Source organism: Phodopus roborovskii, unplaced genomic scaffold, assembly GCF_943737965.1.
Source record: "Phodopus roborovskii unplaced genomic scaffold, PHOROB, whole genome shotgun sequence".
Taxonomy (NCBI): domain Eukaryota; kingdom Metazoa; phylum Chordata; class Mammalia; order Rodentia; family Cricetidae; genus Phodopus; species Phodopus roborovskii.
In genome coordinates this window covers 5,105,091-5,124,516 of record NW_026125543.1, presented here as the reverse complement: position 1 = coordinate 5,124,516, position 19,426 = coordinate 5,105,091, and the positions used below count along the sequence as shown (strand labels likewise).

The window sequence follows — 19,426 nt, the reverse complement described above, 5'->3', positions numbered from 1 at the left end:
TTTTTTTTTGTGGAAGAAGTTTAATCAAAGGCAGCCATAGGCATGGAAATGAATCTGAATACATTTACAGTTTCAAATTTACAATGGACATGCAAAAGAGACTTGTAAATAAATGTTTTATGAACTGATGCCGAGTTTCTATGGATTTCAACGCGAACTCTTAACTTAAGGCACTTTGATTTCGCCAACAAATAACAAACATTAAGAGAAAATGATCCACTACAAGTTAACAAATGGCTAATGCACCTGAATTTTCAGTAAAGACACCTTTCTCTCACTATCAGTTGCCAGCTGCCTAGTGTCCATCTTCTACCAACGTTACAAACATTGCACTCAGAAAGGAAACAATGGGAAAGATTCAATTTGCAGTCTATGTAAATCTTAATGTACAAATGTTCTGTCACTGGTTTATAAACATTTTGATAAAATCTACAGAAAACAAGCACTGAACTGTTTTGATTATGCTTTAGTTTACCCTTTGTTTACACTGAAAATTCTCATTGTTTTATTACCCGCATTAAAACAACAACAACAAAAAACAAAACAAAACGACACAAATGCTAGCTTCTCTACATGTAAAAAGCAGCCAAATGCTCACACATTAGGAAATATGAAAAGTGTGTTTTACATTTGTCCACACCACTGTTACCCTGAAACAGAAGGCTTTATAAGTACAATGGAACTTCTTTATAACTTTAAAACCTTGCTAAGGCACCCATTGTTTGGAGCCATTTATAAGAAAGATTTTCTAAGGAGGCATTACTCCTTTACAAAAGTCTAGGCTGCTTACATGTAATGAAGTTTCACTGTATTTAAAACTTGAATGTTGTTTTTGTTTTTTATTTTTATAATTAACTGTAGTTACAAGTTTAATTCAACTGGACTATATATGGGGCATCATATGATTTACCTCTTTTAATCTAAAGTCTGGGATGTTTTTAGTATAATATCTCTGGCTTCTGTCCAAATATTCATCTATTTATGAATTATAGGAGCCTTGAAAATGATTAACAAAAAAGCCATAGATCTTATTCAATTAGCTTAGAACACTAAAACCATGGGCCCCTACCTCAGTCACCAGCTGATTGCTATTAACATTAGTACTGTATGACTGCCAGAGGTCAAATGATACCCATCTCTACTTTTGGATGAGGAAGGGTAAATAAAACAAGAAATGCAACCCCCAAAAGAATCAATCTACATTAAAGGGTTCTTATAGCCAGGAATTATGGTAAGTATCCCCAATTTCATAATATTTCAAGGTCTGATCTTTATTGGGAGCTGGGCTCCCATCTTACGACAATTTCCTATCTGCAACCCACCAAGAAAATGACAAAGTTTTGCTATGGGGTTTTCACTGGTGACTATTTTAATGCCAACCACATGCATTTGCTATGAAAGAAAAAAAATATCAGAGTGTCAAATTAAGTGGCAATAAATATGACAACTAAATTTAAGATACCAGTTGCTTTCCTTATAATGCACAAGGGAAAACAGCTTTAGGTGTCTTCCTCATCTCCCATAGCAAGTTGTAACTAGAGGGCCTTAGCATGATTTACCTTCCTTATTTCAACAAGCAAAACAAACAGCAACAAAAGTATATCCATTGCCTTCATGTGCAAACTGATTAATAAATTAACTTCTGCAAAGTATAAAGTGCATACAAATGCTATGCAGTTATAACACTCCTGCTGCTGTTTGTAATATTGAGTTACAAAAAATATATGGTTCAAACTGAAACTGGAATCCTAATTATCAAAAATCATTGAATAAAGACCAGAATGGACAGGGTATGACTCACTCACTAGACACAACATTCATACTTCGGTGGTTTTGCCAATGCAGTCACGTGGTATATTACATTGAAGAAAAAAAATTGCTTTGTGAATTGTAAGAATGACTCTGGAGAGGAGAACAAGGCTGACATGAGACCACTGAGATGTACTGCATTGTCTGAAAGCAGAATGTTCACTTAGTGGAAAGAATGGTCTTTAATGTTTGGCAAAGTCTTTTCCAGCCCAGAGTAAACACAAAACAAGCAGGCTGGAGGGATATATTTCACAGTGTACAAAGCAGTTCACATGGATGTTGCCATAGCAAAGTAAGCAAACATGTATTTGAGGTCATTTGAATGATTCAGACTTTGCAATGAGTAACTCACCTAGGAAGATATAAACTATTTATATAATGATCTGTAAAAGAAATGATCTAAAGTTGTACCAGCTACATTTTAAAAAGTTGTTCTACATGATTTGTTCTTCACAGACAATCTATTCACAGTATGCTTGACTACACTACATGTGAAATCATATGGCAAAAAGAAAGTGAACCTAACAAAGAACATGGGAAGATCCCTACATATGTCTTAAAATGCCCTGCAATTTTCACATTCAAAATTTTATGCATCTAATCCTAAAAAAATATTATATGGAATACTCTTAAGTTACACAAACTGATAATAATTTACTGTATTTTTTTCATTCTAATAGGAGCAAATTACCACATACTTGAACAAAGTTAAAATAGTTACTATTTCTTTATAATAAATTTGATGTATAATTTACTTGTGCTTTTTGCACCAGTTTATAAATACAGTATAAGCAATACACAACCAAGACAGACACTGACATTAATAATTAAATTCAAAATAGCAAATACTTACCATACAAAATTAATAGTAAGTACACCTTGGATGAGTACCAGAGCCTTCTGGACTGTGGAGCCAGACTCTCTGGAAACCGTGTCAAGTCTAAGCACAGTAGAATCTAAGGCCAGCTGTGAGACTTGTTTTATTTTTTATTTTTCTCAAGTTGGCATGAGGTTCTGAAGAACCAAAAACCGAACAGTTAATGTTATTATTGTTATTTTTTCTTTTTAACCAAAACTGGCAGTAAGTAAATGAATTGATTCCACCGTGGCTCTTCTGGCCTCCAGCAGTTATGTGTTGTACCTTCATGAAGAATTGGGTGAAAGATCTTGCTGTCACTTCTAAGAGATTCCCCACACATCTCAGGGTAGCTCTTGCAGAAGCCCTGAAGAAGCACAAGTACTAAAGCAACAATCTGTTTCAGCACCTTTGGACCACAACGAAAGCAAAGCAAAGTCCTTCATAAATGTGAACCAAGTCTATAAAGTGCTTACGAAATGATCAACATTTCAGAGTAGAATGATATAAATAAATGTTCACCCCCTCCCACCCCACGGGTGAGTGAAAAGTGAATGTGTCACATTCCTGTGAGAACCGCCACAGGTTAAAAAAAGAAAAGAAAAATTATTAATTAATACATAAATATTTAAACCTACCATGATTCATTCTTTATGCAAATATGAGATAAAAAAGCACCAGTTTCAAAAGGTCTGCTACCACACTATCTGGAGTAGGCCTGCATGATCCACATTTTAAAACCTACTTTGAATATGATAAAATCTAACCACAACTTCGTTACTTATTTAAATACATCTGCATGAAATGTAGCATGAAATAGGGAAACATAAATAACTCAAAAACCAAAGGAGACTTCTTATGATGACTAATAAATCTGATTTTCTCTTTTTCAGTGCAAACATAAACTTCATGTCTTCTCTTTCAGGTTCAAAAGTGTGAAGGATGCGCACAGGGAGTCACTCCTTGCTGTGGCTGGTTACCTAGGAGAAAAGCAAAGTTAATCATTGCAGGTGCAAACTTGTGCTGCAGATACTTCCTCGTTGGTGTTCCTCTCAGGGACAGTCTCCAGTTATGGGGATAAAGACCAAATGGCTGGACCCTGGGCCAACAATCACATAGTGTGACCAATTGTGTTCTGTATGGGGGGGGCAGAGCCATGTGAGAGTCTCACACATGCTAGCACAATGCCTTGGGATTAGAGACATTGTCTCATCAAAAGTGTTCAAGAGCTGTGTCCCAGCCTAAAGTAGACAGCAGAGCATGCATACATACTCTTCAGATTAGTGAGCCACACACAACTCCTCAGAAATGATTTTAAATCCTCTAAAGCTAATCTCTACTTCAGACTGTATTCTCAGCAAGAATTTTAGCTCAGAAATCTCACTGTTTTATTGTTCCAATCACAGGGAGGAGGGAAGGTGATTTAATTCTATTTCAATTAGAAAGAAACTTTAAAATGGTACTGAAGAGTTTATCTAATTACTCTTTATCAACAAAAAATTAGGAGTCAGATATCAGGGTAAGAACCTGAATAATCAAAGAAGCAGAAGCCACCAGTGACCTCCCCTCTCTTCTATTCTTCAAATCAAAAGGGCTGTGATCTCTTTCTGCCCGGCCTTACTACTTCATGCCCCCTATCTGTCTACAGTCCTCCAAAACCCCTATGGTTAATTCTCGTCATCTGGTGGCTAGCTCTGCCCTCTGATTCAGAGCAAACTTTAGTGTCAGAATGCAATCAAAATAGCACACAACATGGTGCAGAGAACCCAGCATGGTTTCTGAGGAGCGAGTGCCATGTCAAGTGTGTGGCTGCTCATTTTCAGTTCTTCCCAAACTTCCTGTGAGACAGGTACTTACTAGAAAGTTGCTTCTGGAGCTGTCGTACCAGGGCAGCTGTCTGTTGCTGTTGCTGGGTCTGCTGCAAGCCTTGCCTGGGGAACTGCAATTGCAACAAGGGGAAGGATGAATCAGCCACCATGCTACACCAGGCACAGGCTTCACATGCTTAAAGAGAGAAAGCTCATGCCCAGTGTGGAAGTTGTTTCTGTCTACAGTACACTCAGTATACATTTGGCAAACAGTGCCCTTCATGTGGGCATTTATTTTTTGAGTCTCGAAGTCCACACTACAGAGGTAGCCTACTCATTCAAAGGCTACTGTCTGTTCCCTCTTCACGAGCAGGAGGCATATCCTAACAGCCCGAGTCCTTCTTGTTGGCAAAATGAAAGCTCTCTGGTGTGGAGATCTGTCCAATGCCGAGAAACCACATGGGCACAGCAGAACAGAGGAGGCAGAGCATGTGCTAGTGTAGCCTCATCTGGGCTATGACCTCCACCTGACAGCCAGGGCAGGGTGAGCAGAGCTAGGACCAAGAGCTCCGACTTTAAGGGGTTCCTCCTAGTGCTGTGTGAGGGAGAACCAGAAACACAATATGAGGGACTCATGCCACAGTTCTTTCCATCTAGCTCATGCAAGAAACTGTGGCTGATGTTCAAGGGTAGAAGGGGACTGATCAGTATTTGGTGGAAGAAAACTCAGTTTTATTATGATCACCAGCCATACCGTGTCATTTCTTAACTGCAGATGTCAGACTGGTGCTCTTTCTTGTTTTTACTTCTGTCTCCCTTAGCTGCCTTCTTGCTGCCTGGAAACAATTGGGATGCTCTGAAACAGGCCTCCCTTAGTCATACACAGTACCAGTCCCTTTCCATTCATATCAGTCTGTGATGTGTTTGCTCACCTACCTGTACAGAATGCATGGGCAGGCTGGCACAGCACCCCAGACAGTACCCCAGGAGATGGAAGGGTAGGAGCAGAACCGGGATAGGAAGGAGCACATTAAAGCTCTATTTTGCCAGCCTTTTCCATGGTAGCTCTCTGCTGGCCAAAGGCATCCAAGGCAGGAAGGCCCAGGCTCGTCTACCAGATAGCTCGGCTCTCTCCTTCTCTACTCTAAGCCTTCAGGAGGCTTAGGGGCCTGATATGCCTATAACACATTTGAGTTGCTTTTCCTTAATCTGCTTCACATCTCTGAGGAGTTTGTTTTTTTTTTTTTTTTTAAGACCATTCTCAATGTGAATGCAACATAATTCTGTCTTCCTTGGAGATCCTCACTCAGTATGACAGAAAATAACCTAGGATTGTTAGCAGTGTAGGAAGTAAAAATTCAGAACACATAGCTAAATGCAAATTTCAGATAAGCAACAAATAAATTTTATTTCAAAAATATTTAATATTTTATGTGACTAAACTGCATTTAGTCAAAGTAGGTCAATAGATGATTTGAGATAACACTTTTGTTAACTGCTTGACTGAAATTCAAATTTAACTGAAAGTTCTAATTTAGAAGGCATTGCCAAGCTGACACATGTGTATATGACACCAAAAGCTGATAAGCCATTTCCAATACCAGTGTTATATTTCCCCCATCCTCTCCATGTACAGTTTTGGGAAAACAGAGTAAAAAGCATTCCTTAATAGGGGAAAGTCAATAAGGCAACTGATTATTATTTTTAAATTCAACTCTTACTATACTTTTGCAGAATCCTACTTAACAATTCTTTCTATATGCAAGGTACTATACGAGGCATTATAAGCCATATTGCCACACTTAATTCTGATGTAGGGACAACTATTCTAAATTTGTCTGGGACAGATATTTTGGAATTCAGTGTGTGTCAAAGGTTAAAAGTACTTCTGAAGTCAAGCATTCACATGGTTGCTTTAGTAGAACATGTGAAAAGAGCAGGATGTCTGCTCTTGTCTGCTTTGGCTAACTACTCTTTCATTTTCAGAGGTGTTTGAATTTGGGTAAAGAATGCAAAGGGCAATGAACCTTTACTTCTCATGTTCTGATGATACAGATGCAAGCTGTGCCATTTGGCTTCTGAATCTGAAGGGCGTTCTGAAAATTATCTCAATTTCTCTAAATATAACATAAGAAATCCTGGAGGAGGACCAGTAGAACTCTTGCCTGAGGCTGTTGGTCAAAGTTCCAGTAATTATTAACTAATGATGCTGTTGTGTATATTTTTGAAAGACAAAATGCAATATAATATGACGCTCACCTAAGCACCACCATATTTCAGATCACCTGATTAAGACAGATGAAAATACTTATGCATTGTGTTAATAATATTTTCTTAAATGTTGGAAGCAGCTTTAAAGAAAAGATGAGCTGTATTTGTCAAGTGTAGTCAAAAATAATTTGATCATAACATATAAACCTTAAAAAGGCTGTAAGTCAGTAACTTCAATTATGACAAAGATTGAGCTACCAGACATGTTTCCCCAGAGAGGGCAGAGACTGCTGTTAGTTGTTCTTCCACAAAAGACAAATGACACAAGTATGAACTCTAAGTTGTTAGCACACTTAACTGATGGTCATGGGCATTTCTTAACCTTTCATCTCATTTTACAGAAGTTTCCTGGTGACAGCTTACAGAGGAGACAATTTCTGTCCTAAGGAAGTACTGACCTTAAAAACACTTTATTACAGTGATAAACTTGGCCAAGGGTGTTGGTAGACACTGTCTACCATGCCCCAAATGATGGCACCAACTAAGGGAGCCCAACAAAGGTAATAGTCAAAAGGCAACAGACCAAATACTTTTTCAAGGTCACTTACATTTAAGCTTTCCACCATGGGCTCCCCAAATTTCTCTATCTTTTGATCTCTGTTAGGGCTTCAATTACATCATTCAAAATTTAAAAAAAAAAAAAAAAGCTACAGTTCTAAACCCTAGGACCTTAGATTGTGACCTCACTTGGAGAGAGAACGCCTTTCCAGTGGGAACCAAGTCCAAAAGAGCTTTGCTATAACAGAATCTAATGCATGCATGGTATTCACATAAGAAGGGACACATGGGCACATGGGTGCAAACAGTGGGAATGCCACGTGAAGGTGAAGCAGAGCATGGACACTAAGACAGCTAGGGGCACTGTGAAGGTATGACGGGTATGGCACAGGCTCTCCCACCAACACAAAGAAGGAACCAACATTGCTGACTCCTGGTCTTTCACTTTCAGTTCCCAGGAACAGGGAGGAAAAACATTCCCATTTCAAGCTACCTAAGTTCATGTAGTTTGTACCACGGTCCTAGCAAACCAAAACAACCTCTGACGCTCTTCAAGTAAAAAGGTAAAGCTACCATATGCTACTCGCCACGTACAGCACTGCCCTTCAGCCATTTCCTGTGATGCTCTGTGCCTGGGTGGCAAAGAACATACTTGGTACTTCCATGACACGCTCCCTTACACCTGACAGGGTGCTGGCCTCTACTGAATACACCAAAGAAGAACTTACTGAATTCCACTGTAACCATAGACCAAGAGAGAGCAGCAGGGCACGTCACCAGGAGGGTGGTAACTACGACTTGCTCCTCCCTTCATGCAGCATCAATCAGAACCCCAAAAGAGTCCAAGCTCACCTCTCCTCAGCAGCCAGCTCACCACCCTCTTCTCCAAAGACAGGAACTGAATGGGAGAGCAGGCCCCAGACAAGAGTTGGATCTGCTAGAGATATTTATTATGAATAGAATCCAAGGTATTTAAAAATAGTGAATCTCAATGAAAGAAATCAAAAGGGAAATGTGATTTTTTTTTCCTTAAAATTGCCGAGGCCTCATGCCCTTGTTACTGACATACACAGTAGTTAAATATATTTTTACATTTGTTTTCTATTGTGAGGCAACCAAAAAGAGGTATAGAATACATACCAAAATACCTTTAACAGTACTATTTTTGAAATTGGCAACAGTCACAGTCCAAATTTTTAACAGCCGAGGAATGGTTCAGCAACTGAAAAACACAACTACATCATCATAATAATAATTTATAAGTATGTGTATATCCGGGTGTAGCACATACTTTCAACCCCAGTACTGTGGAGGCAGAGGCAGGCATCTCTGTTAGTTACAAGCCAGCCCGAGCTAGTGAAATCCAGAGCAGCCAGAACTACATAGTGGGATCCTGTCTCAAAAGGAGGATGTGTTGGTGGTAAACAGAAGACTCAGTGTTAAAGGCTAGGTTCACAACTAATAAATAGATAAATAGCATAGGTACACAGTGTAGTGTACAAAACATACCTAAGAAAGAATTATGATGGGAACATAAGTGCTGATCACTCCTATAATCCTATAATTTCTAATGCTGAAATTGAACTTAGATCTGATCATGTTAAGTTTCCTTGCCCATCCTAAGACTTACATATACTCACTCTCAATCACACACACACACACACACACACACACACACACACACACACACCATTTGCTCCCTGTGCTATAGCTACTGTTTGACTTAATTATGAGAGATTGGTCTCTATTGAAACAATACTATATTTTTCAGTGAGAATTAAAAGCATTCTGCCAAATGGAAAAAAAATAGTAAACACCCACTACATATACCCATTAAATTTACTATTAGTGTAGACTTTTATTTCTCTTTAATTACTTTCTCATTAGCATAATGAGGAAAAATGTCATCTTCCATGGTCTGAATTACCTGCTCAAGCCAGTGGGTCAAACACAATCTATATCATTAAAAATCACCAGTACTGCCTTAAAAACCCTTATTAAATCCGCATGTTCTTCACACACTATTAACTCGGTTAAATATTTACGGAACTGTGATCTGAGTACAAAAATGTTAATTCCCTTTGATGAGCTCAGTGCCTGTGAGTCACTGGAGTATCTTCAATGACTTCACCTAAAGAGTTAGGTTGCTGCTTTAAACTACAACTGGGAGGTTAAAAGAAAATTTCCCCTAGACCTATACATATAGTTTAGTAACAGAATTAAGTTTCTTTGTTTAGCCTATACAAGATAGCTTCTACAGCTAAAGGCACTCAGTACCGCCATCCATTATGAATTCTGCAGCACATGCTATGAACAGAGCTAATGTTATACCTTCACCAAGATTTTTTTTAAAAAATTTTTTCAAATGTGGTTTGAATGAGAATGGTCTTCATAACCTCATATATTTGAATGACTCATTCCTAGTCGGTGGATTGTTTATGAAGAATTAGGAGGGGGTGGCCTTTTTGGAGGAGATATGTTACTGGGCTCTGAGATTTCAAAAGCCCATGCCAGATCCAGTCTTGTGCTCTCTTTCTGCCTCTGGCCTGCAGATGGCATTTTAGCACTCAGCTACTGTTGCAGCACCGTACCCGCTTGCTGGCTGAATGCCATCTCAGCATGATGGTCATGGACTCAGCCTAAGAAACTGTATGCAAGTCCCCAACGAAATGCTTTGCTTTATGTGGCCTTCATCATGGTGTCTCTTCACGGCAATAGAAAAGTAACCAAGACATCATACATCATATTTACATATGAACCTAGCTAAGATTTAGAAACAGGTAGAAGAGAATCTCTCACCCAACCTCCAAACTACCCCCTAAATAAGCCTAATGTAGAGGCAAGAGTCTAACATCATTGCTATCCTTTATCACATTTCCCCCTATATTCTTGTACAGGTGCTCTCAGTGAACCTAGAGATAGCCAATGGTTAGGCTGATGGGCCAGCGAGCTCTGGCAACCCCGCTGTCTCCACCTGCCCAGTGCTGGGGTTCTAGGCATACACTGCCATGCCTGGCTTTTTGCATGTAGTTGCTGGAAATCTGAAGTCAGGTTCTCGTGCTTAAGAGCCAAGGACTTTTCCAAATGAGCCATCTCAAGTTAACAATGGCACATCTCAGAATGGCAGCAATTTGTGTGTGTGTGTGTGTGTGTGTGTGTGTGTGTGTGTCTGAATGTTTAAATTTTCATTATAAGAAAAAGCATAGATTAAATATAAATAACTATAGGTAATTTAAATATAAGAATTTATTATGCATGCATATTTCATTTAATTACATTTCTGAATCAAAAGTTCAAATTTGCAATGATTATCATATATTCAATAATAATTGTAGTTCTAAATTTAAAGTTTGTGTTTTTGTTAAAATAGTACTATACGATAATTTTCTCACAAGCAATTACTAGCTATACAAGGTACCATTCTCAAATTATTGGGTTCCTTACATTTAATATTAAAGTATTCATTGGCATAATAAATTACTAGGAAGGCACAATTATGTGATAGTCACTTCCATCAGTATCTCCCACAATACTGTTAGCAATACAAGCACCATAGCCTAAGAGTCTCTGTTTCACATTAGGATGAAGAGTTAGGATTCTCCCACTCAGCATCAGGTGTTCCAGATACTCCACAGGAGCTTTTTTGCAGAAACTCTGGGTTTCTGTCATACTCCTTTGGAAATGTGTTGTGTTTAGAAAAAAAAAAAACATTAACACTTAGATTTTCTTTATCTGACACAATAACCTACTCAACAGAAAGAACAGCTTTTATTATTTTATAGTCTTTTGGATAAAATCCAGGGTCTTACGCATGCTGCCACTGAGCTTCATCTTCACCTTAGGAAAGATTTTTTTAAACCTGAAAATCTTATATAACTGATGTTATATAACAACAAATACTTGGTGAAGATGGAAGGAATACTTAAACGGCTCCTAGTAGTGGCAAATGTTTTGAATGAAAGGGGTCAAATGCTAGGTTTTACTTTTAACCTATGCTTTCCGGGGGTGGAGAGAGATGGCCAGCATTAAGCTTCACTTTTAACCTGTTTTCTGGGGATGGAGAGAGATGGTCCAGCATTAGGCACCCACATTGCTCTTCCCCATGACCCGAGTTCAGCTCTCAGCACCCAGGTCACTTCAGGCATCTCACAACTGCCGATATCTCCAGTTTCAATGCCTTCTCCAGTCTCTGTACAGGCTATAGTCATAAGCACAACCCGATACTCCGACACGCAAAAATACAGATAATTAAAACAAATAAAATCTTTTAAAAGTCATTCTTTGTATTTGAAACATGACTTAAAGACAAACAACAAAGGGAAAGTTCTTCCTCTGAGTAGAATAGCATCAATAAAAACAAAACAACAGCATTTGTAAGTAAGCATTTTCCTCCTACAACAGAAATGGAAAAAGCCACTGTCAACACTGGTGGCTGAATGTTGGGCAGTAGGACAGATCCGAACCAACCATTCCCATACATTATACATCACTTAGAAAGGAGCAGTTGGTAACTTTATGGTGGGAAACTACCAGACACCACTTCCACAGCAATTATAAATACTCTTGGGGTGCACTGGCAGGGTAGGGGCAGCATCTCTTCAATACAGAAACGGGGAGATGTCAGGACTAAGAAGTAAATCAGGCTGAGCAACATTAAAAAAAAAAATACCTATCCCATCATCACTAAGACAAAGTGTGGGGCACTTTTTAGACTTGTTGCAAATTCCATATGGGAAAGAGAGACACAGAGGTTAAATAGTCTATGATGAAGCAGAGTCAGGACACACAGGCAATGGAGACACTGAATTACTACTGCTGCAATCTGTGAAAACACATTTATACATCACAATACCGCATCAGGATTCAACTTCCCAACTTCAGGAATCACAACCAGGTTGTGGTTGTGGTTGTGATTGTTTTGCAGTGCTAAGGAATCAACCCAGGGCCTCATTCATGAGAGGCAAGCACTCTGCTAACTGAGCTACATCCCAACCCATATTGCTCCAGGGGGAAAGAAAACAAATTGAAATGTTTCAAAATATTGAGCATTAAAGAGGCACATGGATATAGCATATTGGATATGTGGAGATCAGGAAAAATTTAAGCTGGAACCAAAGGACAAGAGTGAATCATAAAGCAAATGCGGCAAAATGCACTTAGATAAAAGATTTAGGCAGATTCTTTGTACTGTTCTTAAAACTTTTCTGTGGACTTGAAATTATGTCAAAATCAAGTTAGAACTCACTTCTGGGTGGAACCCTGGGCCTATGAGCCGTGTCCTATCTGAAAGTTTTTTTTTTTTTTTTTTTTTTTTTTCCTAAAAAGCCAGCTTTATGCTCCTGATGACAAAGAGAGGCAAGTTTCACACTGCCTCTACTTAAAACAAACAAAAAAGAATTATTGAAGTAGATGGAAATAAATGTCATAAATATGTTTTAAAAACAATCAAAACTGGAAAAGCTAGAACCTTGGTATAAAGGAATTTTAAAAAATGGAATTCAGCTGGCCAAAGCAGTATGTGTTATATACTGGTGAAGTCCCTCCTAGGCTGATATCACAGTAGAATCCTGCTTGGGTCAAGGCTAAACGAGGTAATTCTACAGACCTTCTCTAATGTGATGTCCTCCAGGCTACATTTCTTCACGACAGGTTCGTGAAGCTATTTTTCAAATCTCTGTGGTGACAATCTCCTACACTAATGCTTCCCAGTGGCCATGAGAACAGCAAACCTATAAGCAGAGTCAGGTAGAACTCACAGAGAACAAACCGTTGAAAATCGCTGAAACTATCAAAACATCCATATTATGCATATGTTCCCAAATAAATTTGAAAAGTTAAAGAAGTAGACTGTAGATTCTGAACAACATGCAACTTTTTCAGAAAATGCTAACTGGATTAATACAGATTCTGTTTGATTAAGACCATATTTTACAAGGGACTTTCATGCCCTTTCAGAATGTTACAAAAATATATAAGTAAGATAATACTAACATATATAAGAAATTTTCCTTTACTGTTTATAGAAAATGTCTTAATATCTCATTGGTTAGGTTTTCATTCATTGAATGCTCTACATTTTTTTCCTAAGAGGAAAATGGTGTTATTAAAGCAAAATTTGTATTGTATATTGAAATTTTTATTAGAGTACATTAATTATTCATTAAAAACAAATGCAGATATGCCAATTAATATACCAACAAAACCCTGATAGAGTTATATGGTAACTGGTTGGTATATTTAGACTATTTCACTCTTAAAATTTCATGACTATGGACAACACATCTGCTTTAAAGGAAAAACCCATATCCATATCCCAGTTCCAAAACACCAGGCCTTACCAAAGGCTGCTGGGGCTGCATTGCTTGGAGACCAAGGGTCTGACTCTGGGGTTGTGAGGGCTGCTGGGGCTGGGGGGCCTGCTGGGGCTGCTGCATCTAGAAAGAAAAAGATTACGGTTGACCCTTGAAATTGTGGGCTAAGACATATCTGAATAGCCTTTACTAATACACATTTTTATCTATTCCATTTCAGCAAAATGATGGGGGACATATTTTCAAAAATGTGACACAGGTAATCCTTGCATTGTCTGAACGCTGTATCATGTACTTAGAAAAACATGGATGTTATAGCCAACCACACACCTGGGCTGTAGTGCACACTGGATAGCTTATTACAAGGGCCACAATGAACAAAATGAAATAGGACTGAAGTAGGCACAAGATAGATGATGCAATTTAGAGACATGGAAAATACAAGGTGCAAAAGGCTGCAGCTGCTAAAACACAGAATACTATTTCACCATAAACTGTTTCCTCCTAGTGTTCATCATTCAATCCAGGGTCTCATGCATCCTAGGCAAGTGCTCTACTGCTGAGGCACATCTCTATTAATGCAAGGTATTTTAATAGGGGGAGGGTGTTATGCTCTAAAATAAAAATATAGAGTATAGGTAATAAGCAGACACACAGGGGAAGATGATTCTTTTCTAGTATGAAGCACTTCATGTTGACTACTGTGATATTTTTAAATAATTGGCAGTGGGATAATGTTTCTTTATGCCAGAAATACGCAAACACATTTGCAGTGTGCTATGATGATGCTGTGATGTTAATGAAGGCTATGACATCATGAGTTAAAGGTGTTCTTTTCAGCTGCACTAAAATCACTGTCCCGTCAGTCAGCAATGACAGAAATGTCATTATGTGAAGCAAGACTGTAACCTTTCATCTTCCAAACCTTGCTCTTCCTTCAAATGTAAGATATGAATGTGTTCCTCCAGGAAGCCTCCTCAGACTACCCCAGACTCAAGTTCTCTTCCTCTGACAGCCAACGCTCACTGTCCAGGGACATTTTGTGCACTTACTGCTGCAGCTTCTTTCACATCCTCTGCCTGGCCATCCACAAGCTCCTCTCTCATATCTCACACTGCCAGGTGACACACGCATCAAGCAGTAATAATCTCCTCTGTGGTATTGGGGGGGACCCCTGCGGAGTCCATTTTCATTTTTTATAGGATATAGACTAGCCCATAGAAATTCTGAGATAAATTACCACATTAAACTAGAAAGCATGTCCAGACTAAACTAACTCAAACACACAGCTCTTGGAAAACACTTCTAAGTTACAGAAGAAACAATGTATGCACCAGGTAGGAAGGCAAAATATATTTTTTTTCTTTCAGTGGCCTTTAGTTATTCCATCCAAATACTCCATTCTGATGACCCTAATATATTTTCTCCATATGCATTTTTCCAATTTTGTCTACATATTATGCCCCAAATTACTTGACTTTCTTAAAGAATGAAAACAATATATAGCTACTCCCAGATCTGCAGTGCTTGTAGATTTGGCATGCTAGCAGAGGTCCAGACAGAGTGAGTCTCAAAATAAACATGTAGGTTGAACCAGAAGCACTGCAAATATGAAGCCACAATTCACTTGGTTCGCTGCAAAAATCTTTCAAGAAAGGTGAACTTCTTAACAGCCAATCATCAAAAGAGGAATAAATGGAGTTCAGACGCAGGATCAAATCACCTTCCTTTCTTTATCTCTAGGGGAGATATTGTTGATAAGAAATATTGCTGGGGCATGTACTAACAGGGAAAAGGGTACATGTTACCTAGTCAGGAGATGACTTATTTGCAACCTTGAAAATGCCATTGGAAGGCAGAGAGTGGTAAGTGAGCAACACAGCTAGGTTCCTTAGGGAGCTGGACAGAGACATTCAAATAGCTGTCCTGAAAAATATCACCAAACTTGTAGAAAAGTAGTTTAAGGACAAGTTATTCTCTGTTCAATAGTAATCTTAATAAAAAATATTGGAAATTACATCAAATAGTGCTTTACTTGAATTTTCTTACTTAATTCTTGATGCACAGGTAAATAATCTTTCCATTTTATTAATGGCAAAACTCAAGTAGGCTTTTTGTCTCCACTTTGGCAATAGCATCTATACAATGAAAAAATTGGTAGGCTACATTCATTCAAATCAGTTATCATATATTATCAATGATGTATCATGACTTTCAAAATATTATATCCAAAATGAGGATATGATAATAGCTACCTTATAAATTAGAGCTCAGTTCTGGAGGGCATGTCTTGACTTCTTGTTATCTTTAGATACCATCAACTCCAATTATGTAAGTCATACTAGATTCAGACTTCAACTTCACTTGGGCTTATGGCTTAAGCTCTTAGTGGAACTATTTTTTTCCTTTTCTCTATCCAGTGGAAAAGTCAAGACACACAGTTTCCTTTGTGCATGACTGCTTTCTGGCCTGTTTACCTCACAGAACAAATAGCTCTTCCCTTGGATATTTCCTGTTCCACTAGATCCCAAATTTCATTTCTATGTGGGTACACAAAAGAAAGCTGCATCTCATTTTGGACTGGAAGTGAGAGTCCACTTTAACAGTCTATCAAGAAACCTCCAACACAAAAGCATCACTTGTTAATAATGAAAACAATTGGCACAGATTTAACTTAATAGCCAGCCTGACTGCCTTCCTTTCTCCCTTCACTCCAGTGCTGGGGATCAAACCCAGGGCCTTGTGCATGCCAGGCAGGTGCTTTACCTGGAGTCACATCCTCCAACCACAATAACACCAGAACAAGAAGATCAGAAGCAAGAGTGTGCTGAGGGGAGGAACTGTTTATCTAGGAGTCTCAAATGGGGTAAACAAATGACAGCTTGCTGGATTCTAACATAGAGCCTTCTGAATTACAAAACCTTTGCTTCTCTAACCGGTGGCTTAAGTAGAGTTACAGACATCAAAGAAATGGCTGAAAGCTGTGTTTGTTCCTGTCTATTTCATCCTCATGTGTATGAAATTTTGCACTCAAATTGTAGGCCCTTTGTCAATTAGTGACTAGGCAAGCTGAGGTTCACATTTAAACTAAGGTGTCTATGTGTCCCCTGAAGCTTTGGGAAAGGGTAAAGGTTCTATGAAATGGAGTTTCCTGCCTATCTATGGCCTGGCAGGTACAGAGATGAGAAAACTCTACCTTCTTGGAACAAAAGTGTATTAGCTACGTGGCTAGTGTCAAATACACAGGGTTCCTTGGAACTTAATAGTTCAATCCAAAGTGTCTTTTCATTACAAGAGCTCTGGGTCTGCACTACCGGAAGGGATGGCACTGCCCTCACCTCCCTGCCCCATACCTGGAGGAGTCTCTGCTGCTGTCGAACTTGCGGCTGTCTGGGCCTCATTGGGTCCTGAGGCAGGGGCACCGAGGGGAGGTTGGGATGTGCGGGAGTCAGCACAGCATCAATTCCCCCGCCCACCAGAGGGCTCTGCTGTAGAGCCTGGTGGTTCAGTCTGGCAAAGAATAATGCAACTTGTGTTCAGGAACCAGGCGTACCATTGAAGTGTCAATCAGTGCCTCCAGCATTTTACACACATCCATCAAGAAACAATTCGTGTTCAGTAATCATGTGTACAATTAAAAATGGGAAAAGGCCAGAGGATCAGACAAAAGATCTGACCACATTGAAGAAAAAAAAGAAGAAAGTAAGCATACTACTTTGGACCAAGTAGCAATCATACAGAAATTACTTCTAAAAAAAAAAAAAAAAAATAGTTGTCAGCAGTAAGTGAAGTAAGTTAATATTTACTTTGGAGCAGGCCACAAGTGGAAAGGCTGAACAACAGTATTTCGTATTTCATCATTCCTCACATATCCCTGTGAGGTCAGCAGCTGTATTATCTAACTTTGAAAATAAAGGAATGGAGATAGAGAAATAGCTAAGGTCACTCAGAAAGCAAATGGCACAAGTGGGATTTGAACCCTGAATTTTGAGCACTGAAGCTCAAGTTATTGAACTTTGTTATGCTGCTACTTATAAGGATGAAAAATGTAATGCATGTTTTACAAATTAACTTATTTCCCACAATGTGCTACCATCCACCTTCCTAATTTTCAGAGAGTAATTATCTTGAACAGACGTGTAGGCAGTCACTGACTGTAACACATGGGAGCTAAGCTGCTGTCCACTATACAGTGCAGAACTATACAAACCTAATTTTTCTGAACTATATTATCCAATGTGATTAGATAATATGATAAGTGATAATGATTTTTATCTGTGCCATCCAATGAAATGGCCTTTAGCCACTAGGACTAGTTACGCAATTATCAGATCTTAGAACTAAACAAAACCACAGATTCCTTGGTCAAAACAACAGAATTTCAAGAGATAGCAGAGCATCTAGTTGAACATGGGGCTTCTGCAAACACCAGGTCTCCAAGTCACCGTAGAGACCACAAACCTCAAAGCTAGCCATGCTGGCCATAACTGGCTAGTGAGCACTTGAAATGTGACTAATGTGCCTGCAGAACTAAATCTTAAGCCATTTTTTTAATTAATTTAAATTTAGCCATGCATGGATAGCAGCTACAACAATGAGCAGCACAGACACACCCTATGTGGAAGGGATGCAATTAAAACAAGAACCAGAAAAATCTATCATGAGTCATCGCTGAGGTGGAAAATACTGAAACTAAGTTGTAACAAAACATTGTCAAGCACCATCTACAATTAGTACTACAACATAAACTGTATGGTTCCGATCAGCAAATTCTAGTAAAGGCACTGCTAACAATGATCAATAATTTTCTTGGATATTTTTAATAAAAAAAATCTTTTGAGAAAAGGGGTTAAAGAAAGAGCACTAGAGCTAAAGTACTGGCATAATTGGAAAATGTTACACAGCACATGGCAGACGTGGGCCAAAACTACAGTGTCCTTGAATGAAAGAGTTTGGAACCTCTACTGCATGTTGATTTAAAAAAAAAAAAAAAAATGAGATGTCAGGATGCAAATATAGGAGCCCAAAAAATGGTCACAGTATCAAATGCCTGGAAGAAGTGTAACAAACCCAAGGCCGAGAGGGTTTACTATTGCAATTACTTCAACAGGTATCACCTCTGAGAGCCAGCTACGGGCTGCAGGTACGGAGAGGCCTGCTGCTGCACGTAGCCACTTGGCTGCTGCTGAAGCTGCCTTAGTCTTTCCATCAGCGCTGGGCTGGAATGTGCAGCTGGATAAGCCCTGGAGTTGTAGCTGGGGGAAAGGACCACACCACCAGACTGCTGCTGAGCTGCTTGTTGCAAAGGCATCTGTGTTCCATACATTGTGTAGCCCTGGGGCATGGTCTGCAGGAAGGCACAAAGGAAGAAGTCAAAGCTCCAACTAGCATCCATATTCGCATCACTAAGAAACCTGGAGCAATAGTAATAGTAATAGTAATAGTAATAATAATAATAATAATAATAATAATAAGCCCAGGAGGTCCAACCTGAAATTCATAGTTCACACAGGCTCTGATGACTTAAAATACGAGGATGGCTACTTTGCAGACAAGAAATCTAGCCAGAAACCCAAAGAATAGACTGGCTGGGCAGTGATTTGCAGAAATCTCTAGTTCAAAAATAAGTGAATATTCTTTGGCTTTTAAGTTGAGCTGCTTAGTTTTGAGCTAAGAAAGGCATCTTTCTATGTAAAAATAACCAGCAAGGTTATTCAGTGCACAGATAGCGGCAATATCCAACAAAACCCAAACAATATCAGTATCATCTCCAAAGTTTGGCCAAACAAGATGTCATGGCCTAGTGAACATTAAAGTAAGAGAGTATGCTTTCCCATTAATACAAATACCTATTTCTCTAAACACTGATACAG

At 38.9% G+C, this 19,426-nt stretch overlaps 1 protein-coding gene across 1 annotated transcript in view; it reads right to left on the bottom strand.

Annotated features, from left to right (window-relative positions):
- Positions 1-2,867: 2,867 nt before the first annotated feature.
- The window catches only part of Med12l (mediator complex subunit 12L), a 324,235-nt gene continuing 307,676 nt past the window's right edge, over positions 2,868-19,426 (bottom strand). The window contains exons 40-44 of the mRNA XM_051177003.1: positions 18,671-18,900; positions 16,907-17,063; positions 13,581-13,676; positions 4,523-4,604; positions 2,868-3,645 (exon numbers count right to left, since the gene is read on the bottom strand). Coding sequence (XP_051032960.1) covers positions 3,593-3,645; positions 4,523-4,604; positions 13,581-13,676; positions 16,907-17,063; positions 18,671-18,900 — 618 coding nt within the window. The 3' untranslated portion in view covers positions 2,868-3,592. The remainder of the gene's footprint in view (positions 3,646-4,522; positions 4,605-13,580; positions 13,677-16,906; positions 17,064-18,670; positions 18,901-19,426) is intronic.